At 36.6% G+C, this 27798-nt stretch overlaps 2 protein-coding genes across 13 annotated transcripts in view; one reads left to right on the top strand and one right to left on the bottom strand.

The window, feature by feature from the left end:
- Positions 1–27798, bottom strand: part of LOC105489529 (RUNX family transcription factor 2) — a 352919-nt gene that overhangs the window by 282589 nt on the left and 42532 nt on the right. The window lies entirely within an intron of this gene.
- LOC105489527 (SPT3 homolog, SAGA and STAGA complex component) overlaps positions 3234–27798 on the top strand; it is a 530030-nt gene continuing 505465 nt past the window's right edge. The window contains exons 1-3 of one of the 5 annotated variants that reach the window (XM_011754358.3): positions 3240–3468; positions 9502–9595; positions 15964–16064. In XM_011754358.3, the coding sequence (XP_011752660.2) occupies positions 15964–16064 (101 nt within the window). In that variant the 5' untranslated portion in view covers positions 3240–3468; positions 9502–9595. Of the gene's footprint in view, positions 3469–3812; positions 3927–3960; positions 4281–9501; positions 9596–11678; positions 12104–15963; positions 16065–27798 lie in introns of those variants that run through there. The other 4 variants (XM_011754356.2, XM_011754357.3, XM_071096972.1 and 1 more) reach the window with 4 other exon arrangements.

A 27798-nucleotide genomic window follows, 5' to 3' on the forward strand; every position in this document is an offset into this window, starting at 1 on the left:
TCAGTGATGTTAAGTGACTTGCTCAGGTACTACTGGGCTGAGTAATCTTTTTGGTCAGAATGACTTGTTCTAAACATAAAACAAGATACTTTTGAGAATGCAATTGGAAAACAGTTCTGAACATCAAAAAACGAATCTAGCAACAATTGCAATATACAGTTCTAAACAATATGCAGTCTACCCCAGTTTATTTTCATGGTGACAACTTAAGCATTAAAAATAGAAGGCAAATATAGCAAAGGATGAAATAATTGATAGAAAATAAAAAGGCCCCACAAGTATCCTAACAAGTAAGAGTTACGAATCTCAAAACGACAAAGAATTTCCAGGTCACCTGAACTGTTACTGTGGCATCCACATGAGAAGAAACCACTTCTGGCCAGGCGCAGTGGCTCATGCCTGTAATCCCAGCACTTTGGAAGGCCGAGGCAGGCAGATCACAAGGTCAGGAGTTTGAGACCAGCCTGACCAACATGGTGAAACCCCGTCTCCACTAAAAATACAAAAATTAACTGGGCATTGTGGCGCACATCTGTAATCCCAGCTACTCAGGAGGCTGAGGCAGGAGAATCGTTTGAATCGGGGAGGTGGAGGTTGTAGTGAGCCGAGATAGGGCCACTGCACTCCAGCTTGGGTGACAGAGTGAGACTCTGTCTCAAAAAATAATAATAAAAAGAAATCACTTCCATGGAATCAGAGAGATGGTTCCATATTAGCCATGACTTCTGCTGTTCTTTTGAGAATGTGGGCTTACTATCTAATCATTTTAAGATGCCCATGAGCACTTTTACTTAGATATATGCACTTTCTCTTTGCACTAGTGAGTCTATGTGAATGTTACATGCCAGAGGAATGTAAAAGTCTACACTTACAATGCTTCATTTTTCTTTAAGAATTTTGTCCAGGTCATGGAGACATTTTTGTGGAGTGATAACTTCGTCTCCTGATGCGTTTTCCCCAGATGCCTTGGAAATCACTTGTTTTTCTGAGAGGTGTTAGTCATCAAAATCTTAACTTTAGCAACAGCTTTGCTGTTCTAGTTTTGTTATAATCAAGATACCCTAGTACCATTGATAGTTTAGGATACTTGATATGAATGTAATGGAAAAATATTTTTGGCCCTTTGTATATAGCAATGGTCTCAAACTGTGAGAAAAATTATGGCTAAATCAGATTTTCAAAAATAGATTTTAAGACATTCCAGGAGCTAGGAACCTGGTTAACTCATGTGACTTTAAAACTCAGATCTCTGCCAACAGCACAATTCAGTTTCCTAAGAACAAAATTTTTAAACTTACTGTATCAATGCCTTAACTCAGTTTCCCTTCTCCATGTCTCACTCTCATTAACTTTTGTTGTCTGTGATTTTTTTTTTTTTTAGACAGAGTCTAGTTCTGTTGCCAGGCTGGAGTGCAGTGGCACGATCTCGGCTCACTGCAACCTCTGGCTCTCAGGTTCAAGCGATTCTCCTGCCCCAGCCTCCCGAGTAGCTGGGACTACAGGCGCGTGCCACCACGCCCGGATAATTTTTTGTATTTTTAGTAGAGACAGGGTTTCACCATGTTGGCCAGGATAGTTTCGATCTCCTGACCTTGTGATCCGCCCGCCTCGGCCTTCCAAAGTGCCAGGATTACAGGCGTGAGCCACCGCACCCGGCCTGTGTGTGATTTTATGCAGGCTGGACACCAGTATCCTAGAGTAAGATGATCTGGATTCTATCCTGATAAACTGGGTCAAACAGGTACTCATCTGATGCAGGTGAAACTCCAGTGCAGGAACTTCCATGACAACTTTAAACATAATTTTAATTGAAATGATCTACTTTTACGTTTCTTTAGATATGAACACCAATTTTTCTCTTAATCTTCTGTTAACTAATTTCTTGGTAATGTACTCAAAATAGCTTTTCAACCAGTCTTCCAATGTAAGAAGTTATTACGATGCTATTACTTTCCCTTATACCGCACACTTTGCTCAGCAATGAATTGATCCCTGATTTACACATTGTGCTGAACTCTCACATCCTAAATATATTTATTCTTTTGGAATTTTAGGTATTTGGAAAATATTGAAGCGTTGGGGAGATTAAAGAGAATAAACACAACATTAGCAGACTCAACTACAATCCACAGAGGAAATAACTAAATAAGTTGCTATTTTAAACAATTTAAGCAAATAGGAGGAAGGGATTATTTCAGAACTCACAGTATGTATCGGCAAGAAAATAACTGAAGCAGTGATGCTTAAAAAGACTTGGTGAGGGTTAATACTTGAATCCCTATAACATACAGTATTTTATAGTATTTGACGTCACAGGTGTGCAGGTGAGCATGGATAACCAGTTTTCTTCTCTAAGCAACCAATAAGAATGTTAAAACAGAAATAAGACTTCATATAATATAGTGAAAGACTGAAAGCATTGTCTTACGACTACTGTATTATTTAAAGAACTATATCTGTATCAATCAAATGTGGCAGGACGGGATGTACAGTTCAATACTGGGGGTGCAAGATTTTAAAATGAGGAACAGGCCAAAATCTAAACACAGAATCGTCCAAAAAAAAAAAAAAAAAAGGCCTTCAAGTAGAACAAGTTTTCAATAACAAAACATGGTAGTTGAACGCCTGCGTCTAGTTACGAGTTGGGGAAAAACATTAATTGCAGATTAATGAAACAGATTCTGTGCGAGGTCAGGGTAGGGAGTGATGGCGCGCGGGAGCGGAGGAAGAGCCGGTTTCGCCGTCCCAGAAAGCGTTCCACGTCCACACGCCCGCACTGCGGCCCTGCGGCGAGGGTTCAGACCTCTCCGTTTCCCTTCACCATTCTAAACGGGCAATCCCGCTAAAATCCCGTTCACTCCAATTCCTGGAAAGAAGCTTACAACGGTGAATCTCTTCCCTGGAGTTGAAAATCAACTTCCAGTGCCGGTCACCGAATCCGTCAAAAATCCTATCCCTCTCGGGCCCAATTCCTAAAGAATTCAAGCCTGCACCCTGTAGACCCTGAGCGATCTCAGATCATCCCCACACCGCTCCCAGCCTCCCCAGCTCTAAGCGCCGCCGCGTGGCTCAGCGCTGCCCTCTCCGGGCTCTGAGGGCCGCGCACAACGCCCCGCCCCCGGCGAGCGTGGCGGAAGTAGCTCGCCCGGGCTGAGAGACCGCGCGCCACCTGGCAGAGCGCGCATGCGCCCGCACAGCCAGTGCTGGGGGCGTCCGTATCGCTAACTCCTCAGTCTCCGCAACCCCCGCCTCACCGAGAGTCAGGCTCACGCCATCTTGCACCCCCTTCCCCCCCGTCACACAGCCGAGTCACCTTTTCCCTTTCTTACACTCCACACTCTCGGCCCCCCCACCCCGCCCCTTTCCAAGCGTGTCCCGGGCCGCAGCAGCAGAAATCGCACCATCTCCACCCCCCACATTCTCCTCGCAGGAAGCGCAGCCGTGCCTACAAGGGTTCTTAAAGCAGAGGTTGTGGGGCGTGCGGGGGGCGGTGCGGGGGTGCGGGCGGGGGAGACGTCCGAGAGCCGGGAGGGACGCAGCGCGGAGATCCCAGCGTCTCTGGGCCCCCGCGCCGGCCACGCCCTGGTCCCGGCTCTAGGGCGGCCGCCTGGGTCTTGGGCGTCTACGCGGGAGTGTTGAAGGGAGGGCGGCTGTGGGAGGCGCTGACCGGGCGCAGCGCCCTGGTTCTGCTGCCGATTGTGGAGTTGCCTCTCGACTCCTCCCTGTTGGCGGGTGGGCGTGGGGTGAGGGGGATTGGGCTGTGCTAAGGAGCGGGGTGCGCGGGTCGTCTAGGTAGTGTTGGGGGTTGCCGGGGGAATCATTAAAGAGGGAAATTGTTGCTTTATGGCACGGCGAGAGAAGAGTTAGGTAGTTAGTGGGAGTGTAGCATCCAGAAAGAGGAGAAGATCCGCTGTGTTCTCTCTGGGGTGAGCTCACGTCTGTGGCCCCTGGGGAAATTATGTAGCTTGTCTTTGCCTTGTTTTGGTCTGTAAAATGGCGATCTTATAGCCTAGTTCAGAGTTTTCAGGGTTATATGAGAAAATACACGTTAAACGCCTAGAACAACGCCAGGTGCTGCTCAGTACATTTTAGCTCTGCTTTTGCTCTCCATGTTTTAGGAGTTCAGAATGACTGTGACCTTATCTTCTCAGAGAATGAGGACATTTGGTCTCACAAGTGAGAGTGAAGTTATGAAGACAGTGATATGTAATATTTGACACTCAGACGATCCTGGACATGTTATTACTGTACACGTGGATAAATTGGCATTTCTCCACGAGGTTAATAGAAATGTTAAATTATTTCGGTAGAAAGAAATGTGTGTGTGTATATATGTGTATATATGTATGTATAGTGTGTATATTTATATATGTATTTGGAAGGAGAGGACCTGGGGTCTTAATATATGTAAAGGGCAGACTTTGGAAGAGGAATTAAATTCGCCCTGCAAAGATTTACTTGAAGGACAGAACTTGGGGAATTTCTGGTGAATGTTTCATAGAGGCTGAATTTGACTATGAGGAACAGTTCGTGAGAGTACTTTTCTAGAATGGAATGCACTTCATTGTGCTATTGAAAGTTTCTTATCTCAGGATATTCGGGACATTGGAGCGAAGTGTGCCTAAGTCTAGGCTGCACTTTTCAGTAGCAGTTTCTGCCTTGGTGGAGATGTTCCATAATCTGTGCCTTTAGGCACTAGTGGTAGCCTAGGCACAGTGGCTCTTCAGCACTTGAAATATGATAAGTGTCACTGAGGAAGTTAATTTTTAATTTGTTTCGTAAATTAATTAATACATTGATTTACGTTTAAATACCAACGTGTGGCTAGTGATGGCTACTGCATTGGGCAGCACAGGTCTACAGTTTAGATGTTGAGAGTCCTTCCGAGTCTTGATATGGTTGAGTTTCAAATCAGAGAAGCCAGCTCTTTGGAACATTTATTGGCTTACGGAATTGTAATTCTATTCAAATAATGCCTTTCATTCAAATACTGCAGTTCAGACCTTGGGTCTGTTAGTACTTATTTACATCTTGACAAATTAAAGCAAAACGTTTTTTTGTCTCCTAGGTTGTACGGGTAATGCCAGATCCAAAGAGCTATGACAGTATTAACTGGAGTTTTCTTTAAACATTATGGTACTATTTTGTGATTTTTGGTTTTTATCTTTTACTACTTTGGTTGGTTTTCAGTGAGAAGTTTCCAGCTCTTTTATTCAAGTTTTTTTTCTTTTTTAACCTTTCGTGTAATAAAGCTATTTGAAAAATTATAACTGTTGAGCATTAGGACATTTTAGAACTAGTTTTGTGGTTATCCAAGTCTTTTGGAGAGATAAGTGAAATTAGGTAATAGATGTTTCACAAAATTGCTTTCCTTGAAATATGTGCATCTTTTTTTTAAGTAAGTCTATATAAAGTCAAATATGAAAATAAAACTAAAAGAACAAACAACCTTCATAGGTAGCGGTAGCACCCTTAACCCTGGCCTGATGTCTGTAAAATGATGCCCTTGGGTCAGGCACGTTGGCTCATGCTTGTAATCACAGCACTTTGGGAGGCTGAGGCCACAGGATCTCTTGAACCCAGGAGTTCAAGGCTGCAGTGAATCATGGTCAGGCCAGGCCTTCCAGCCTGGGCTATAGAGGGAGACCCTGTCTCTTAAAAAAAAAAAAAAAAAAAAAAAAAAAAAAGATGCTCTTGGTCTTAAGGCTGAAGATAATGGTTAGATCTGGAACAATAACTTAAAGCCCACGAATTAAATCAGATGGAGAGAATAGCTCATAATATGCAAATCAGAATGGGGTGCTTTTATGGGTGACCATAATATCTTAATTTTTCTGAGACAGTCATGGTATAAAGCCTGATTGTTCCAGCACAATTATTTAATTTAATAGAACCCCTTTCACTATCAAAAATGTTCGAATTGGGACCACATAATAATGTCACCCTACTGTTAGCCTTCTTGGAACTTGTAATATATAGTTTTAGGACAATTAACCACATTGCAATATCAGAAATACTTTATTATTATTTTTGAGATGGAGTTTCGCTCTTGTTGCCCAGGTTAGGGTGCAATGGTGTGATCTCAGCTCACTGCAACCTCCGCCTCCTGGGTTCAAGCGATTCTCCCTCCTCAGCCTCCTGAGTAGCTGGGATTACAGGCACATGCCACCATGCCCAGCTAATTTTGTATTTTTTGTAGAGAGAGAGTTTCACTGTGTTGGCCAGGCTGGTCTTGAACTCTTGACTTCAAGTGATCCACACGCCTCATCCTCCCAAAGTACTGGGATTACAGGTGTGAACCACTGCGCGCGGCCAGAAATATACTTTAAAACAGTGACAAAATTACTGGCGCGCGGCCAGAAATATACTTTAAAACAGTGACAAAATTACTGTTGTTGTGTCTAAATAATAAATGAGATACCTGGAATAAGGCCAGCAAGTGACTTTCCCATGTAAGCCACTGATAATTTAAAATTTTGCTTTGGATAGAAATCTTTAGCAGCTTGAGTTTTGGTTCCCTCTGGAAGAAAATTATCTTTTGGTGGGGGTGACTGCAAAGCATTAGTCTATGTCAGTCAAATCAGGAGATTGAGTATTTGTGTTGAAATAACACTGATTTTATTTTATGGTAAGGTTGAATAGTGAAATCCATCAGAAATCTGATTATGTATTAGAATGTTAAAGACGGGTTTTACTTACAGTTACTTAAATAATGAAAAATAACTCAGCTACATGCATTATTAAGTTTATACTGAAGTGGGTAAAATATTTTATTGAGGCTCTAACACTTGATTTGAGTTCTCACTCAGCTGCTTCCTAACCATGTGATTTGGGACAAATTATTTAATCTTCCTAAGAATACTCGGTTCCTCATTTATAAAATGAAGATGGCGATGGCTTCTGCTTCTAGGTTCATAAGAGGTTAATTTAAATAACTCATGTGATGTGTTGGGTGCAGTTCAGTAACTATTAGCTGCTGTAGCCTTAAGTTTATTGGATAATCTAGAAGTGATAATAACGTTCTGAGATGTTCTGTGGGTTGGTGAACAGAGCACTAAGACGCAATTCTGTAAACCTAGCTTTTGCCCTTTTCTGCCACATTTTGTCATTTCAGTTAAGGTATTTAACTTGTTAATATCGGTGCCTCAATTTCGTTATCAGTAAAATAGAATTAGTACCCAACCTCATCCCACCTTCTCATAAGACTGTTGGTGGCATCAAATGAGAATTACGTTTAAAAATTGTTGTCCTTACAAACATTTTTATGTTGAATTGGTTTTGTCTCGTCTACCTACAGCCTCCACTAAAGAGTGACCTGCAGAAGTTGTTCCGCAAATTTTGTGTAACAGCATAGATAGTGTATAATAGGCACTATTACTGAAGACAGTTCTCTTTTACAAATAATATTGTAAGTCACAGGCCGGGTGTGGTGGTTCACGCCTGTAATCCCAGCACTGTGGGAGGCTGAGGTGGGCGGATCACTTGAGGTCAGGAGTTGGAGACCAGCCTGGCCAACATGGTGAAACCCCATCTCTACTAAAAATACAAAAAATTAGCTGGGTATGGTGGTGCATGCCTGTAGTCCCAGGTGCTCAGGAGGCTGAGGCAGGAGAATCTCTTGAACCCGGAAGGCGGAGGTTACTATGAGCCGAGAACGTGCACTGCACTCTAGCCTGGGTGACAGAGTGAGACTCTGTCTCAAAAACCAAACACACACAAAAAAATAATATTTTAAGTCACAGTAATGATGCTTTTTTGATCTGGTCACAATATATTTTCTACAGAAAACAACCCCATACTGCTAAGGAAGAACGAACATTTTCTTGGGCACTTACTTGATGTGTTCTTTCCATTGTATCTCATTTATCCAAACATATTCCCACCGAATAGGTTGTACTAATGAGGCTCTTACTTTCTAGAATGGGTCTGTCAGGCTTTTTTGTACTGTAGTTCTCCCTTTGAAAATATCTGGCCCTTAGTTAATGGGTAGTGAAGGTTAAATAAGATCATGAACATGAAAATAGTGGCTGGCTCTGTGACTCATGCCTGTAATACCAGCACTTTGGGAGGCTAAGACATGTCCAGATTGCCTGAGCCTAAGAGTGAGGGCAATATAATGAGACCTAGTCTCTACAAAAAATTTAAAACAAAAATTAGCTGGGTCGGGTACAGTGACTCACACCTGTAATCCCAGCACTTTGGGAGGCCTAGGCGGGTGATCACCTGAGATCAGGAGTTTGAGACCAGCCTGGCCAACATGGTGAAACCCTGTCTCTACTAAAAATACAAAAATTAGCTGCATGTCTTGGCATGTACCTGCTGCTTAGTAGGCTGAGGCACCAGAATTGCTTGAACCCTGGAGGCGGAGGTTGCAGTGAGCCAAGATTGTGCCGTTACACTCCAGCCTGGGTAACAGAGCAGAACTCCATCTCAAAAAAAAAAAAAAAAAAAAAAAAAAAAATGTAGCCGAGCTTGGTGGTTGGTGCCTGTAGTACCAGCTGCTTGGGAGGCTGAGGTGGGAAGATTGCTTGAGCCCAGGAGGTGGAGACTGCAGTGAGCTGAGATTGTGCCACTGTACTCCATCCTGAGCAACAGAAAGAGACCCTGTTTCAAAATAAAAAGAAAATAGTACACTGTTTGGTGTATAGTAGGTAGGAGTTACTGAAAAGATGCTGTTGAATTCACAGGACAAGTAAATTGAAATAATTTATGTGACTATATTAACTAAAATAACATACAAATATAAATCATTTAAAAAATCTTGAAATGTACTTTTGCGATTTAAATGCTATAGTGGTTTTATGACTGAATTCTATATATTTCACGGTATTCATGTTAGTCTTTGTTAGTCATAACATTCTTTGAGGATATACATGTTTAACAATAATCTTTTGTGATATATTTTCAAGAAGCTTTGCTTTTGCTTGAGTTCATCATCATTGTTGGCATGAACTAAATGCCTGATATGTACAAGGCACTTTCCTAAGGGCTGTACATATGTTATTTTATGTAACCTAGGAGAGAAGTAATTAATCTCCATTTTAGAGATGAGGAAACTGAGGCAGCGAGGTGGCATAACTTGCCCAAGGTCATGTGTAAGTGTTAGAGCCTATAATTTAACGCCAGAGCCTAGCTCTTTACTGCTCCCATTGTGGTTTGGCATAGGCAGATATTAATATTTCACAACACAGTTCAGTGTGACATACACATTGTGGAGGCCTTGTGGGTTAGTTATGATAAACTTTTATTTGTATATTCCTTGTTGTATAGTAGAAAGAACTCTGGACCAGGTGTCGGGGGACCTCAGATTTAGTCCCAGCTTGTATCACTAAATAGTAGTGTGTCCTTGGGCAGTTCAAGAAACCCCTCTGGACTTCAGTTCCTCACCTGAAAAATGAGGGATTTGGAGGAAATTAGTGATTTTCAAACTGTAGTTCTGAAGTCTGCTCAGATGTCTTTGGTTCCCTCCCACCAATTTGCATATATATTTGTCTGTTACAGTTGCTTATCCATCTACCTAAGATTTTCTTTTAAACGAAGAATTTCTTAACTGAGTGTTTAAAGTCATCAGTCTCCAAGAAAACTTAATGACTATGTAAGTCCCCTGACTGCTGTGTTTACAACTTTTCAGTAATTTCACAATATTTTAGTGTTTTAGGAGATAGAGATCTTTAACTAATGAAAAAACTAAGGCACTAAAATGAGAGGATTTTTATTAAAACATAGTATATCTAAATGGCCTGAATATTTCAGGTTATCAGCTATCTGGGATCAAAGCCTTTTGTTTACTGAATTTGTGATCTTCAGCCAGTCTTAGTTGGTAGAGGCAGAATACTTGTCTTGTAGGGTAATTGTGGGGGGAAAAAAAAAAGTGAGCTAACACAGGTGAAACACCCTTTATAAACTCCAAATTCATCTGTTTTTTACATGCCTACAGTAAATCCCCCATTCCTTTTTCTTTTTGGTCACGTAAACTGTGTTTTTAAACACATCAGATATTTTGTAAATTGTTTAATGCAGAATTCTCATAAGCTTTAATATTTCTAAAATGTGACTCTCGACTGGAAGAGAGTGTTGATTTTTAAGGGAGCTGCTTATTTTTTGACATCTTTGTCAAATACACTTACCTCTTACTGTTAGGAGTGTAATTGGTGCCAAAATCTTCCACATATCTCAAAAGTTAACCATTAAGCAACTCTATTATAAAGTTTGAGTAAAAACAACAGTGTTTTAGTGTTGGAAAAGTAAGTGTGCTATGTGCCATTTGTCAGGGCTTAAGGATAATCTGATAGACACATTTGCAGTGTACTTTAGGGACTGTTTTTGCAAAGAATTTTTTTTTAAACTCAATTTTTCTGTGAGAGTACTGGATATGAAAGCATATGGAATAGAAACTGAATATGAGACTAAAGAAGGAAGATATACTAGAAACTCCTGTGTCTTGTAGCAGTCTATCACTGGGCTCTGGTGTCTGTTAGTTCCAAAAGATGCTCATGTAGGATATGTAATGCTGCAGTTTTAGCTGTTTATCATCTAGAGAGAAAGGATGGGGGTAGTTTTCACGTTTACAGGGTGTTTTGATATTTTCAGTTCAGGTTTTTTTTAGTGCCCATTGTATGCAATACTGTGAGACAAATTATTCCTGACAGAGAAATTGAACTTATGAGATTAGTTGATCCTTATATCCTTATACAAAGTTCTATTATATTAATTATCCTTCTTAACAAAAATCTTGTGACCATGGGTTTTATTTCAGTTTTCTGCTTTACAACATCTCTCACAAAGCTTCTGCAGGTTTTTAAAATCTCCACTTGAATGTCTAATAGCTGTCTCAAACTTAACATAGCCCCAACTGAACTGTTTTTTTTTTCCTTCCCAGTCTTCTGGATCTCAGTAAATGGCACCACCATTCAACCAGTTTCTGAGGCCCCAGAATTCAGTCATCCTTGACTGCGCTTCTCTCACACCCCACGTGTAATCCATCAGCAAATCAGTTCTGCTTTCAAAATATGTTCCAGAAATCTGACCATTTCTCATCATCTCCACTTGTTAAACTAATTCAAGCCACTGTCATCTCTTGTCTGCACACAACCTCAGTAACTTCCTAACTGGTCTTGATTGCACTCTTGCTTCCGTATAGTATATTCTCCCCGCTGCTGGAGTTATCTTTTTAAAACCTAAAACATTTCAAGTAACTTCCCTTTTCAAAATTCTCTAATAGCTTCACATTACACTTAAGTGAAATGTAAACTCCTGTGGCCTAAAGGCTTTATAAGATCTGCCCTCTTGCTACCCCTGCGTTCATGTCTTTCTAGCCACACGGGCCACAGGATTTTGGTACTTTGCTGTTCTTTTTGTTGGGAAGTTCTCCAGAGCTCCCTTCCAGATCTTATATTAAATGCCACCTCCTAGTTGAAATCAACTTGTTTTTCTTATTTCATAGTATTTGTTATTTCCTCAAATTATATTTGTTTATGTGCTTGTCTCTTGCATTATAATGTATTTTTTTTTTGTCTGACTTAGTCACTACTATATCCCTACCTTTTAGAACAGTGTTTGGCCTGTAGTAGGTGCCCTTCTTAGGTATGAAGAATCCAAAGCACTGGTGGTGTTAGCTTTAAATAAGAGGGTGTCTTTATTATAAGAGGAGGGAATTAAGGGAGGAGGATACACTGTCTGTGGTGGAGGAGAGTGGAGGGAATGACTAAATGATAGTTTTTTGTTTCTCTGGAAGTAGAAGATGATGTCAGCTGTCCATAGCTGGGGTAGGGATTCACTGTGGGACAGAGGCTTATTCAACTAAAATAATTAGTATGCAGTAAAGTAGTTAATTTAATATTAAACTAATATAAACTAAAATAATTAGATGTCAGAGAAAGAATTTCTTTTGTTTACATATCTGGGAAGGTTTCTTGGAGATGGGCTTAGGCAATAGATTTTGGATAGGTTGACAGATACTGTATTGTTTCAAAAGGTATTGCAAGTAGAGAGAGCTATAGGGGTAAAGGTTCAAAAGAACATGGGATGGTTCTGGAGATGGGGAAAGTTTGATTTGACTGCTGTAGAAAAGGAGGCTGGCAAGGTCAGGTGGGACTGATTTGAGGTAAGTTTATAAACCAGGCTTTTTAATACCTTCCAAAGTCCACTTAAAATGGGGCATATATTACTATACTGAGATTACCATTGTATTATTCTAAACACTAGGTCTAGACATTTTTATAGATATTTTATGTATTTAATTTTTAATTTTTTGCATTCTCAGTGATTGACCATTTGGTATTATTTTTCACAACAGAAGAAATTTAGATCATGATGTAACCTGATTTTTTTTAAGCAACAAAACTAAAACGCAGTGTATAATAGTGTTGGCTTAACCGTAATTGCTTCCTGCCTTTGGAATTTTATGAAAATAAAAATATTCTAATTATAAAAGTTTTCTATTAATTTATATTATGTGGGATGTTCAGGTTATCATTAGAATTGAGACTGTAGATGCTTAAAATCAGTACATAGGTCTGCTGAAATAGTTTTCTTCAGCAGTATAGAAGATAAGATTAAAACTTCTCTCTTTTAATTAATGGGTTGACTGATAGTTTTCACAGTCCAGATTTTGATGATGTTTGGAGGGTGCAGAAACTAGTAGTAAGGTTCTCGACAATTTGAGGTCTTTTAAGCTTAAAGATGTTTCATGGTATTTCTTCTGTGGTTATTTAGTCCCCCAAAATATGAGATCTAACTAGAAACCCAGTAGCATATTCATTGCATTTTGTTTAGTTTACTTTTTGTGATTAACTTCAGTACAATTAAAACTTTTTTTTTTTGATAGCAGTGTTTTCTAAGGATAGGGGTGTATCCTTAAATTCCATAATTTTAAATTAAAAGATAAATGCCAAATTTTCTTCTCCGGAACACAGTTTTACAGGTGTGTTATAGTATTAGCTATTAGCTTAATGATCAGGTTTAAATACTATTAATCAGATATGAACTTATTCCTTGGGTTCACATTTAAACTCTGGCATGTTGAAATAATCTAGGTCCCAATCTGCACATCTGAATTCATTTTGTAAAATATGGCAAACAGATGCATTTTCAATTGAAAGCTGAAACAACTGCAGGACATTAACCCATTGAGAAGATTACAGTAGGTTTTCAGTTCCACAGTAACTGTATTTATTAGTGAAAATTGACTTGAGTGCTTCTGCTTTTAACAGACTTTTCTTTTTTAATGTCTAGAAGAAAGGAAGTAGAGCATTGGAATGATAGGACTTTGATGTGTAAAGAAGTTAATGTCAAAAGAAGTTAATTATCTAAATCAAACAGAATGTGGGTACAGGAAATAATTATTTTAAAGAGTCTAATGAGCTATCAGCTCATCATGTCAAGAAAAATGTTATTCACCTGTTTGATATAAAAATTGACTTGACTGTGAAAGGATGATCATGGTTATAATAAACTAGGTTTGGGTGACTGGATTTGAAAATGAAAAAGGAGCAGATTGCTCCAGCAATGTCTCAGGGCATTTGACCATAGGATGGATAATCCCATGGAATGGCATGTCTGTCAAATCTGATGAGTCAACTCAAATCATAACATTCTGGAGGCTGGGGTTACTACTTAATTTTTGAGTTTAACATGTTGTCCCAGATAGCTCTGTCAGCCTTCTATTGGGACAACAAGGGAACATTTTCTGAGGTCTTTGAGAAATCCAGGCTCCCTTTTTTTGCATTTTGTCCCAATTCTGCAGGACTCTTTATGGAAGTCCTTGGTTTCCTATTTTCTCCCAGTCTTGGACTTGTGATTTTTTTTTTTTTAATCCAAGTCTCAAATGGTTATGTTTCTTTTCCTATATTATTTGTAGAGAAAGTACTTACTCCAAAAGTCTTTTTAAACAATGGCACAAATCTAGGCTTAAAAAATGTGATGGTGTTTCTTAGCATTAAGTTCTTCATATGTTTTAGAATTTTGGTTTTCAGGCTCAGTTTGAGTGGAATGTTTTTGTTTTCCTTCTCTTTTTGTGCTCTTGCATTCTTGGTATAGTGGTTTTGGCCTGGCTGTTAGGGCCCTCAGACTAGACCAGAGGGATATTGGTATATTTCAAACCTAGTCACCTAGCTAGTGTGCTGCTTGCCTTAGATCTTTGTCCTGTTGCCTTCTCAAAAGCTTCATATAAGGCCTATCTCCATCAGTGATTTGTAGTAGCTTTTTTCCCCGTCCTTCTTTTGTGGGGCCCAGCCCTTCCATCGCAGCCCTTGCTAAGTGACCCTGGTTTAGGTTCCCTTTATGAATTTTATCATTACCCACAGGAGTTGTTAGATTAGAAAGATGTATTAAGAAGATAAATTTGGCTGCAGTTTGGAGAATGAACTGAAATGGAGATAGAAGATGTAGATTAAGAGTTTTTAGGGGGCCATAGCAGTAGGACAAGAGGGGAAGGATGTGAGAACATAGAGCAAGTAGAATTTACTTGACTTTTTACAAATTGTAGGGTGCAGGAGAAGGAGTCCAAGGTAGTGACTGAGATTTTGAGCCCAAGTGAGTAGTAGTCGTAGTGATGTCGTCAGTGAAAACTAAACTTACAAAGAAGCTACTTAATATTTGTTTAGTTGCATAGAGGTCTTTTAGTAAAAATATTTAAGTTTTACAAACTTGTGTAATTGTGAAAAAAGGGTAATACATCTAAATTTATATAAAAGCTTTTAGCAGATCAAGAAGGGGAATTCTTTTTTCTTCCTTAATTTTCCCTGTTCATGGAAGAGGGAGTTCTTAAGGTCTGTTTATTATAACAGTTAACATTTATTGTGTGTTCACTGTGTGCTGTCAGTGCTGTTCTAAATTTTTGTATGTATTCATTTAATTCTCACAACAGCCCTAAGAAGGTGAGATTATCATTGCCCTTTACAGATGAGGAAACTGAAGCACAGAGAAGTTAGGTAACTTGCCCAAAGTCTTAGCAAAGGAGCAGAGGTGGGATTCAAATCTAGGCAATCTGACTCCAGAACCTGCCCTCTTAGTTTACTAAAAGTCCTCTGCACTGTTTTACTTTTTCATATGTTGTTAAATATCTTACATTCTTCTTCAGAATCTGCAAAAAATATTTTAAGGAAAATTACAGCTTTGCAAAGTTTATACAAGCTTATGAAATAATAACTAACGTTTATTGAGCACTTCCAGTATAATAGTATAATAGTTGAGGCTTTACCTACTTTCATGACATTATTTTAATGTTACTTTGACTAAATCTTGCTAATTTTTTTAATGCATTAAATAAAATGGCATACATTAGGATTGGCACCCAATTTATCATTATGCATCACCTTAATTTTATTGGGAAAATGTCACATTTTAAATTGAATAAGTTATTTACCCATAGGATTATAAAATATCACAATGCTTTTGATCTACTGATTGACAATATTATTTGTATTTTAGACTTTTGTTCAAATGGGAATTAGATTATGCTGTAGTTTTCTAATTTTGTATCTTTCAGCTGTGGAATTGTTTCTTTAAATGAAATCTTACTTGGAACCCTCATATATCAACTAGAAAAGTCAGAGTTGTTCTGTTTTAAACTGGGGGTGTGTTGTGCTTGGGGTCCACCTGGAACTCCCTGAAGCATTGCTGATGAACCATAGGGCTCCCTGAAGCTCATTTTGAAAACCAAGTAGCTCTAGTAAAATATGTTAATAAATACTGTTTTTACATTACCTATCATAAAATAGGTGTTAAAGTATTTATCACTGAAGTGAGTAATTGGCCGACATCTTACTTAACTAGTTTTTTTCCACCTTGCTATTTCATTTTAATAAACAACATTAAGTATAAGTGAATCAGTTTTATGCAAAGCAAATCAGAAATTTAAATTTTCTCTAGTTTTTGAAATAATTTATATTTGCTTCCTTTTTTTTTTTGCATTTACTTATAGCTAGGTATATTTTGTAAGCTTTATTTCTCCTTTTTATTTAGATGAATAATACTGCAGCTAGTCCAATGTCTACTGCAACTTCAAGTAGTGGAAGGAATACAGGGAAGTCTATAAGCTTTGCAACAGAATTACAGAGTATGATGTAAGTATATCCTTGCATGCTGTTGCTATTACTATTTTAAATTTATTCATGTTGAAAGGCAATAGACATAACATTTATAAAACTTGGGAATAATTTGTTATTAATCAAGTAAAAATGAAATACTGTGATAACATTTTAAATTGCTGTATGTAGAGGCAAAATTGGTTAAAAATGCTACAGTGGTACTGTATTTGAAAAATGAGTATTGGTTCATCTTTATAAATGATAGAATGAATAATTATGTGGACATATTTGCTCTAATATTTGAGTCTGTGTTATGTATTGTTTATTTCTATTCTAGTTTATAGATTTAGGAAATTTTGAGACTGATTATATTCTTGGACGGTTGGAATGTTTTCACGTGGAAGGTCTTAGTTTTTCTCAACTGTCATAATAATTCAATAAGCCTAATTTAAATTAGTTTTTAGTTTTGATAATATTTGAAATCACTGTTTCAGAACATTAGGGAAAACTTAGAGCATTTAAAAAACAGATGTATTCAATCTTTGGGAAGTTGCAGAGTCATTAAGATTTCTTAAGACTCTGTTCAGCTTGATTTCTGGTTTCTTGCATTAAGTGAAACTACATCTCTTGATTTGATAAGAGGTGGCACATTTATTAGAAATGTCTTTTGACACATGGTAGTTTTTCATTATATTGGTTCAGGAGACAATTGTCTGTATAAGATGGGGGACCACATATTATAGTGCTCTTCTTATCCTGTGGATTCATGACTTATCCTGTGGATTCATATTCATACTCATGACTTATCAGGTAGTTTAAAAGAATATTTCTGTTGAAGGTTTAAGTGTCTTCCTCTTGTGGCTAAATTGATAGCCTTCATAGTTGAATTAATGTCACTATGTGATGATTACTGTTAAAAGGTAAAATGAGTTTGAGTATATGTCTTGTAATTGCATGATGAACTTACTTTATACAATATTGAAAACATTTAGTTCAGGAGCTCTCAAACTTTTTGGCCTCAGGATCCTTTTATACTTTTAATCATTGAAGATCCTGAAGAATATTTGTTTATTACGGTTATAGTTATTAATATTTATTACTTAGAATTTATTATTAAAAAAATTTTTTTTTTGAGGCAGAGTCTCACTCTGTTGCCCAGGCTGGAGTGCAGTGGCACAATCTTGGCTCACTGCAACCTTCACTTCCTGGGTTCAGCGATTTTCCTGCCTCCACCTCCCAAGTAGTTGGGATTACAGGGGTGTGCCACCACACTCGGCTAATTTTTGTGTTTTTAGTAGAGGCAGGGTTTTCCCGTGTTTGCCAAAATTACTTAGAATTTAAAAAGAAAGACATTTATGTATTAACTTGAAAAGTAATAAACCTATTATATGTTAATATAAATAATATATTTCTTATAAAAATATTTTAAAGCCAAAAATTGATTGCACCTTTCAGATGAGATGCCAATAAATGTGACATATTTAGCAACTGTATGAAGTGAGCCTGTATTTTAAATTATGGAGAATTTTAAGGGTTTATGCTTATGTACATTTTTGTGGATTAGTTTAAGTTTTTTCATTATAGTTTAGTGGCTTTATATTAAGAATCTTTTATGTTGTATTATGTTAATTATGTTTAAAAATACTAAGCATGTTTTAAAAGTTTTAGAGTAAGGTGAAAAAATTCATTTTCTGTAGAGCTGGTTCATTGATTTACCTTGTATTTTTAAAACTTTTAATTTGGGAATTTTCAAGCTTACAGTGTAATGAAACCCATATACCCGTAATCGGGCTTTAACAATAATTGTGTTTTTCCAGTCTTATTTAACCTTTCTCCTTACCTTTCTCCCTTTAAAAAAAAAATGAAGTATTTTAAAGCAAATCCCAGACATCTTATTTCGAAATTTATAGTATTTATTAAAACAATATACTTGTTAGTAAAGTTAAAAACAGATGTCCTGTAGCAGAAGTCAACAAACTATGGCCATGGGCTTGCTGCCTATTTTTGTAAATATAATTTTCATTGTACCATAGCCAGGCTTATTCATCTATCTGTTGTCTATTGAAGCCTTCATGCTCTGTGCCAGAGTTGAGTATTTGCAACAGAGACTATATGACCTGTAAAACTGACAATATTTGCTATATGGTCTTTTACAGAAAAAGTTTGATAATCTCTGATCTGTAAAAGACAGTTGTCTTTGAGAAGAAGGCTACAAAAATTAAAAATAAAAATTAAAAAATCTATGTACCCACCAAAATTAAAAATAAAATATTAAAAAAACCAAACTATGTTCCCACAAAAATTAAAAATTTAATTAAAAGCTTGTAGAGTATTCTTTTGTCATTTATACTTAGGAGAATTTCTGTTTAGTGCATTTGATGGACCTTGGGCCATTTTAAAAAAACTGAGAAAAAATAAAGGCTAAATTCAGCACTTTCTTATTAAATACTTTTGCAAACATCTTCCCAACCAATGTACCTAAGCTGGATTCGGAATGCAAAAGTTATTGTTGGCTACAACTCTGGAAGAAATGTACATTTTCCTTCTATTTCAGACCTCATAGAGAGGCCATTCCTAATAGTTACATTCATCATTTATAGTTTGAAGTTTCCCCCCCCCCCTTATGAATTTCTTTATAGAACAGGGAAACAGGGCCAAAATTGGGAGAGTCTTTTTAAATTTACCAGTATTTCTATTGTTATCAAGATTTTTAGGCTTTTGATTGTATAAAATTAGACTCAATATATATTTAATTCTTATGTGTATTTCAAATGAGAAAGTGTGGACTTATGCTGCTATGTTTATTTTGTGTTACAGTAATTTCATTCTGGGAATCCCTACTTTACTGCTGCTGTTCATGGTTCTAAGCCTTTTATATTGCTCCTTTTCAATCCTCTGCTGCTGCCTTCCCCATCCATTCACTATTAATGAGTTGTTGTTCTTTTGGGTCCCTGGCCTCTAAATAAGTAACAATATTGTAGTGTCATTTCTGGGAAATGGTTTCACTGCAAGTTGTCTAGTTGTCAAGCACAAATGAAATGGTCATGATCTGCTATTAAATATAGAACTGGCAACCAATCTGTCCTAGTATTAGAGCCTTGGAGAACTTACTATATTTTGAATTTGGGTGGTAAATTCCACCAGTGAAACATTCTTAACAGAAGTTTTTTTTGTTTGTTTGTTGTTTTTTGTTTTTTTGTTTTTTTGTTTTTTGTTTTTTTTGAGAGGAATCTAGTTTTGTTGCCGGGTTGGAGAGCAGTTGCCCGATCTCTGCTCACTACAACCTCTGCCTCCCGGCCTCAAGTGACTTTTCTGCCTCAGCCTTCCAAGTAGCTGGGAATACAGGCATGTGCTACCACGCCAGGCTAATTTTTGTATTTTTAGTAGAGATGGGGTTTCACCATGTTGGCTAGGCTGGTCTCAAACTCCTGACCTCAAGGGATACACCTGCTTTGGCCTCCCAAAGTGCTGGGATTACAGGCGTGAGCCACCGTGCCTGGCCTCTTCTTACAGATTTTGAAGGAAAGGATTAGTAGTCTAACAAGTGTTAGTGGGTTGGGATGATAGCAGTTGTGCCTTACCTAGTGCATATAACTGAGCATATTTGCTATATGCTGTTTATCACAGCTCCTTTGAATAACCTGTACTGGAATGGTCCAGAGGTTTTTCATTTTTAGGTTATTGAACTCAAGCAGCCTGTAAATTTTAAAATGAAATCTTTTCATCGACATTACAGGTATTTTAACAAACTTCTTCAGAATTTTAAGTAATTTAAATGCACTTTGAGAGTCTTCATTGAGTTCTTCCTTACTTTACCCATTTATATATTTCCTGCCTTGTCATGTACATTTTTAGAGTTACAGGCCTGAGTATGACGATGCCAGGTTTCACAGCTCAGTAGTGCTTAGTAATTATAATGTCACCACATTTTTAAAAATTGGGAGTTTTTGGGATAAATAGCAATAACATTGAAAAAATCTTGTTTACATGTTACTTTTATATTGTAAGAATTCTTCCAAATGAAAATTTCATCCTTATCTAACATCCAGAAATTAAAAAAAAATTTAGTCAGAATTTGCTTACATGTAATAAAATACATTTTTAAATTGTACAGTTCTACAATTTTTGCATTTAAAAAAATTACCTTTGTATTTTTGAGATGGGGTCTCTATGTTGCCCAGGCTGATCTTGAACTCCTAGGCACAAGTGACCCTCCTGCCCCTGTCTCCCAAATAGCTTGGACTACAGGATTGTGCCACTGTGCCCAGCTAAAAATCATTTACTGAGTCCTTCTTATATGGCAGGAACTGAATGCCTTCAAGAGGTGTATAGTCTAGCAGTAGAGAAGGAGACAAATATTTGTAATGAAATAGGATGCGAAAAATTCCATGATAGTACAAAGGAGGGAATGAGGAACTCTTCTGAGGATAAGCTACCTATGTTTAGGTCTGTAGTTCTGCCCGCTTCCTGGAATGTCTGTTGAGTATTCTGTGAGCACCTCGAATTTAGAATGTCCAAAACTGAACTAATAATTTTCTCAGTAACATTTGCTGCTTCTCCTGAGTGTGTTTGGGATAAATAGCAATGACCATTTATTCACTGCTGCACTATACTAGACCTTTGTTTTGTATGTGAAATGGTATCACTTGACTATTTTTTAAGTATTATGAAGATATGAGCTGTGAAAGAATGTGTGCCCCCTTCATCTAACTTTAGAGAGCCCTGATATGTATAGTCTCTGAATTTTTAGTAGACGGGTTTTTAAACTAACACAGGCTTCCTTCAGATATTGTTTCCCTGGTTCATTTAAGTTTTTCAGGAAACTGGAAGAAATAAAAACTCCTGAAGATAAAAAGTATGAACCTACTATAATTCCAAAGGTGCTTTAATAGTATCAGTGATAATAATGAATACTTGTATAGAGCATGCTGTGTACCAGACACTCTCTTGAGTACCTCCCATATGCCATTTCATTTCATCCTCACACAACTCTGTGAGGGTAGATGCTATTATTCCCCTTTTATAGATGAAAGAATAGAGACACAAAGGTGGAGTAACTCACCAAATATTATCCTATAGTCAGTGGCAAATTCTGGATTAAAGCCAGAAAGTCTGATTCCAGATTCTGTGCTCTTGACACTTATGTTAAACTGCATTTCAGTTAATAAACTTTTTATTTTGATTTACAAAATTTAGTTTATAAATTAACTTTTAACAGTTTATGTGCGACTACTGTGCTATAATGAAATAAAATGTGGAAGCTGAATGTTTTTTCAGTTGATTGCTTGGTTATTAGTAACGAGGTCCCAGGTGATCCTCCTGCCTCAGCAAGTAGCTGGAACTACAGGGGTGGGTCACCACACCTGGCTGATTTTTGTATTGTTTTGTAGAGGCAGGATTTTGCCATGTTGCTTAGGCTGATCTCGAACTCCTTGGCTCGAGTGATCCTCCCACCTTGACCTCCAAAGTGTTGGGATTAGAAGCATGAGCGTCTGTGCCCAGCCTGTCATTTTTATACTATCATGGCATTTGTTGTAGTTTCCTGTATCTTAACAAATTTTTTTCAGCAAGGGCATATCAGTAACTAAAAGAAAGGATAAGTTTCATGGAAATTCTATACTTACCATATACTCCTTATTAGATGCTCATATTTGTGTTATTTCATAATTTTGGATATAAATATGGCCATATTATTTGAATATTTAAATGTCTATCCTACTTTTATGTTTTATCACTGTTAAATAATCGTTGATCTTAATTTCTCATATTTAAATTACACTAAAATATGTGGTAAACTTACCCATTTACTTTTTGTGAAATGCATCTGTTTGGGATATTTTAAGATATGCTTTAGTTTATAACTATAATAGTAATCAGGAATGTTTTCAAATTGTAATGTGAGAATATGTATTAAGGCAGATTTCCTGAAAGTGAGAATATGTATAAAAGCAGATTGAGAACATAAAAACACTGTGTAATGGAAAGTCTTTTTTCCTTTCAGGAATGAAATAGGAAATCTTTAAGTTTCTAGATCCAGTTAAATTAAGTGCTTGTGTTAAAAAATGTCATTTTATAAATGTGGCTAAATAAAATAATTTTTTTTTTTAAATATTACTATCAGTTCTCTCACGAGAAAGTAATAATTAGAACTTTTAGTTTAGGATTATATGTGTAATTACCAGGGAAAAAAGTGTCTTGCTTACTTATAGAAATGAATTCTTGAAATTCAGGTAGATGAAGTTATTTGAGTAATTCTGTGATGAAAATCCTTAGTTATATGGGGAAAAATAGGTAAAAATTCACAGATCCATCAGCCTAAAATTGCAGTATAGTTGCTGATTATCACATTGGAGAGTGGCAATCCCTGTTCTGAACTAATTTGATGGTAGAGCCAGGCTGTAATTGATGTATAGCTATTTATGGTCTTTTCTTAATTTTAGAGTGAATGTTCATACATTTCACCATGTTCCTGAATACTTCTCTAGACTCTACTGAAAGTGTTATGTGATTTATGTACAGTATTAACTTTCAAAAATCTGAAAACTTTGTATTCTGAAATGCATGTTTCAGATAAGAGATTGTGAACTTGTATCTATCTCACAGGGTTAGTCCGAAGATTAAATGAGATGATTGAATTAAAACACTAGTATAGTTCCTGGCAGATGATAAACATTGTGCTATTGTTACCATCACCTTTTTAAAAAATAAATATCATCATCAACACACTGATTAAGGAGTTTATAAAAAGTAATTCAAGTATAGGGGGAAATATTTGCAATTTAATGGGAAGAATTTCATAATTATAGAGAAGAAAGGATTTGTCGACATTATAGCATGCTGTATAACTTTCCACAGTGATAGAAATTTTATTTCTTTTTTGTCCAGTGTGATAGCCACTAGCCACGGGTGCCTATTGAGTATATTAAATAAGCCAGGCAGCTGAGCAACTGAATTGTAAATTTTATTTAAGTTTAGCCCTAAACTTAGCAAATAGCTACCATATTGGGCAGCACAGAAGAAATATAGTAAATATAAATTATATATAGAATGCTTCTTTTCTGGGTTGCATGTATTATATTTTTTTGAGATTGGGAAAAATACATTTTACATGTTATAACCTGTTTTTATATTTGATTTTAACACAGTCGTTGATCTACTTTTTTGCCCTCTCTCTTTTTTAAGTTGTCATTGTCCCACAGTTCTTTATAGCTTTGAAGATGTTAATATTTGGCTACTTTGGCAAGTCGGATTTGATTGAGAAGTTTAATATTACATTTATGTTCCATTTTTTAGAAAGTATGAATAATAAAGAAATGTGTTCAGTTTCTTAAAAATGATCTTTTGTGAATGTGTGTTCTCTCTCTCTCTCTATATATATATACACACACACACACACACGCTTAGTCTTTCTGAAAAATCCTCTGACTGTAACTCTGAATGTATTGTATTACACTTGATTATCATGTCAGCATGTATAATTGAATATATAATGTCATCATGAGTTTTAGGTTCTCATTTTTATGTAGCTAGATTTGCAAAATTTCTGGTAGCTGTGAAATTAGCAATATGTTGTGAAGTGTTCTATCAATTCATTATTTTTATTATGGTGATATTTTGAAAACCTGTTAATTTAAATGTACCAGCTTCAAAATTTATCTTTAGAAAAGTGGGGCGAGGTGTGGTGGCTCATGTCTGTAATCCCAGCACTTTGGAGGACTGAAGTCGGGGGATCTCTTGAGGCCAGGAGTTTTGAGACTAGCCTGGGCAACATACTTGAGATGCTGTCTCTATAGAAAATAAAATTAAAAGCAGTTATCTGGGCCCTGTAGTCCCAGCTACTTGGGAGGCTGAGGCAGGAGGATCACTTGCATCTAGGAGGTCAGGGCTGCAGTGAACCATGATCCTGCCACTGTTCTCCAGCCTGGGTAATACAGTGAGACTGTCTCAAAAAATAAAAAATAAAAAAGGTACTAGATAAAAATGGATTCTTCATTACTAAAAATATATCAGAGAGTGGTTAATAATTTTAGATAGGAAATTAATATTTGATGCCTATGATTATATATTGATTTGCCTCTTTACAGTAAATTCTGTAAATTAAAAAGGTGAGTGTAATTTTAGAAAAGAATAGTAAATTCTTAATATAGAGGAATAAATCTTGCTGATTTTGACTTTTTGCTGGTTCTGAAGTCCCATGATAGTTAAGTTTGTCAAAGCACAGTTTTGATTATCTCTAGATGTGAGATTGGTGGGCACTTTTACATTACAGCCAAAGAAATGAGAATTGGGCCAGGTGAGGTGGCTCACGCCTATAATCCCAGCACTTTGGGAGGCTAAGGTGGACAGATCACTTGAGGTCAGTCAGGAGTTCGAGACCAGCCTGACCACCATGGTGAAACCCTGTCTCTACTAAAAAAAAAAAAAAAAAAAAGTTAGCCAGGTATGGTGGCACATGCCTTTAATCACAGCTACTTAGGAGGCTGAGGCAGGAGAATCGCCTGATCCTAGGGGGTGGAGGTTACGGTGAGCTGAGATTGCAACACTACACTCCAGCCTGGGTGACAGAGCGAGACTCTTGTCTCGAAAAAAGGAAAAAAAAGAAATGAGAATTGATACATTCTGATGTGTTTTAAGATGTTAACATGTATTAACATATATGTGTGTATATGTATGTATGCTTTTAATATCAAAAGTATATATCAAAATATATCAAAAATATATATTCAAATGAGGATGCCATCTTTTGCAAATATATCTTTTTTGGACATCTATGTAGACTTTAAAAAAAATCTTAACTGTGAAACACCATATGCCTTTGAAAAAAATGTTGTAGTCATTAGAAAGTTTTCTAATTGGCATAAAATTTTTTTTCCTATGACAGAAGAGAGTACACAACCACTTTTCTAGAGAAGGAGTGACAACTATTATCTTTGACTGCTTTCTTCTTCTTTACCTTTCATAGGTTTCTGTGTCTTAAAACAGCTACGTTACAACCAGTTTTTGCCATGGCTGGTAGAGTCCTATTAGCCTTTCATGACTTTCTCTCTCTTCCGGTATTACACTGGTCAGTAATGTGTGTTTAATGGGGAAAGGGGGGGAAATTAAATTTTTGGGGTTGGCCTGGCAATCAATTAATATTTATTTATTCAACAAAAATAACATTCTTTTTGGTTGGAATTACTTTCCAAACATTCAGACTTGGAATACAACCCATTTCTAAGTCAAGCACTGATAGTATTTTTTTATTCTGCCTCTTTCAGTTTAGAATCTGAGCATATCAATGTCTTTTATATATCTCTAATCCTTTAGAAGTATGTGAACATAGTTAATGTTTATTTTTAATAGAAATAAAACTTCACTTATCTGGAATTTGTAATTAAATACAAATATTTCAAAGGGCAAATTGATACAAAGAAAAATAATGCTACATCTGAGTGATTAAGGTAGCATGATACAGTGGAGAAGACTAGTTTTGGAGCTACAAGATCTTGGTTCACTTCTTTCTGTATTGGTGGATTTTATATTTTAGGAACAGTTAACCCCCACCCCCAATAAAAAATCCTGGAAATTTTATGGGTAGGAGAGCTGTTATATCAACATTTTATTCTATAATAAATGAAGTATTTTTTTATATTTCCTCATAGAGACAGTTGTTTTCTGAAAAGAAAAAAATCGGAAAATACAGAAAGATAATAATTAACACCTTAATTATTAAATTAAATTAAAGTGCTTATTGGAACTGGGCATGGTGGCTCATGCCTGTAATCCCAGCACTTTGGGAGGCTGAGGCAGGAGAATTGCTTGAGCCCAGGAGTTTAAGACCACCCTGTACAACACAGTGGTACCCCATCTCCAAAAAAAAAAAAAAAAAAAGAACGAAAAGCCAGGCCTTTTGGTATGCTCCTGTGGCTCCTGATGCTTGGGAGGCTGAGGTGGAAGGATTGCTTAAGCCCAAGTGGGTGAGTCTGCAGTGATCTGTGATCGCACCACTGCACTTTAGCCTGGGTGACAGAGTGGGACCCTGTCTCCAAAAAAAAAAACTCAGAGTGCTATTAAGGTTTTGGTATTTATCTTTCCAGTTTCTTTCCAATGCATACAAAAAGTTAAAAAATACCAAAAGTGTGTATTATAATTACTACTGTGTAACTTGGATTTTTACTTAATATATATCTTTTCCATGTTGATAAATACACAGCATTATCTTTATAAGCTGTACTATAAACCCTAGCCTCAAGCGATCCTCCCGCCTCAGCCTCCCAAAGTGCTGGAAATACAGGGGTGACCTGCTACACCTGGCCTAAAACTGTTTTTTTTCTTTTTCTAAATATGTCTAGAGATCTCTGCATAGCAACATATAGGAGACTGTGTATGTGTGTGTGTGTATGTGTGCATGCATGCATTTGTGTAGTTACTGTTTGAATAAATCAGGAAGCTTCAAACGCAGTGAAGCCCCTTATTATCCAAGGAAACAGACAAGCCCTAAATGAGTTAGCAATGGCAGTAGAAGTAATGAGATCTTCACACAGATAAGCAAAAAAGAAGATAATAAAAGTGTCTATGATTCCTCTCCAAGCGAGTCATACACTTTGGGGGTGTGTACGTTTGTGTGTGACTTAATTTTTTGTTAAGTTCTTAGTAATTTTTAGTCATTATTGTGCTTTTTTGGTACCTGTCCTTTTTTCCTTTCACCTACTATATTGTGAACAACTGTCTATGTTATCAGATCTTTTTATTTCATTGTATGTATATCTATCATATTATTTTTAATCCCCTGCTGTTAAGTAATTAGGTTATGTCCAGTTTTTCCACTATTATTAAAAATGATATAATGGAAGCTTGATACCTACTATTTGAAAGTCGTGGAGGAATTTTTGAGTCCAAAGACTTTTTTGATACTAACTTCCTAATTTTTCCTATAGGAAAGTTGAACTAATATGTATTTCTATCAAGTTATAAGAGTACCTCTCCATCTTCCCTGACAGTTTTTAACAGTAAAAATATTGTGTTGTTTTTCAGCATTTCTTTGACAACTGGGCTTGAAAATACTTTGGCCATATGTATTTCTTCTTTTGTGCTTGTATTCTTAGTATATTTATACTTATTTTATTTTTTTCCTGTTAAGGACCTTTGATATACTAAAGGCACTGACCTTTTGTTGGTTATATTTGGCATTTTCCCTATTTTCCCCGCCAGCCCCTAAATCTTTCGGTTTCCTTAAGGTTCGTATATAGTGATTACAAAAAAAATAAGAGTTTTCATTGCTCATGTAGTTTAATCAGTCTTATATATCTTATTGCTTCTGTCTTTGACAGAATGTCCTACCCTTGATTTTGATACATATCTTCATGCACTTTCTTACATTTTGTATTTTTAGTTTCTATGGTTTTAATATTTAATCCATTGTTTTGTTGTATGATGTCAGGGAGGGTTCTAAGAATAATTTTTCTTCAAATTGATTTGTCAGTGGTCTTACCATCTCAGATTATATAAGCCTTCATTTCTCCTCAGAATTGAAATACTACCTTCATCAGATAATAAATTACTTTAAAATTTTCTGCTTTGTTCCATTGAGTAGTCTGTTTCTTTGCCAGTACTGCATTATTTTAGTTATTATAGCTTCTTAATGTGTTTTAATAGTTAGTATTATAGTTCAAGTCCATCCGCATAACTTTTCTTTTTTAAATATTTTTGACTCTTTTCCTATTTTTATTTTTCCAGATGAATTTTTAGGAATCATTTTATCAAGTTCCAAAACAAATTCTAAGTGCAA

This window comes from Macaca nemestrina, chromosome 5 (genome assembly GCF_043159975.1).
Source record: "Macaca nemestrina isolate mMacNem1 chromosome 5, mMacNem.hap1, whole genome shotgun sequence".
Taxonomy (NCBI): Eukaryota; Metazoa; Chordata; class Mammalia; order Primates; family Cercopithecidae; genus Macaca; species Macaca nemestrina.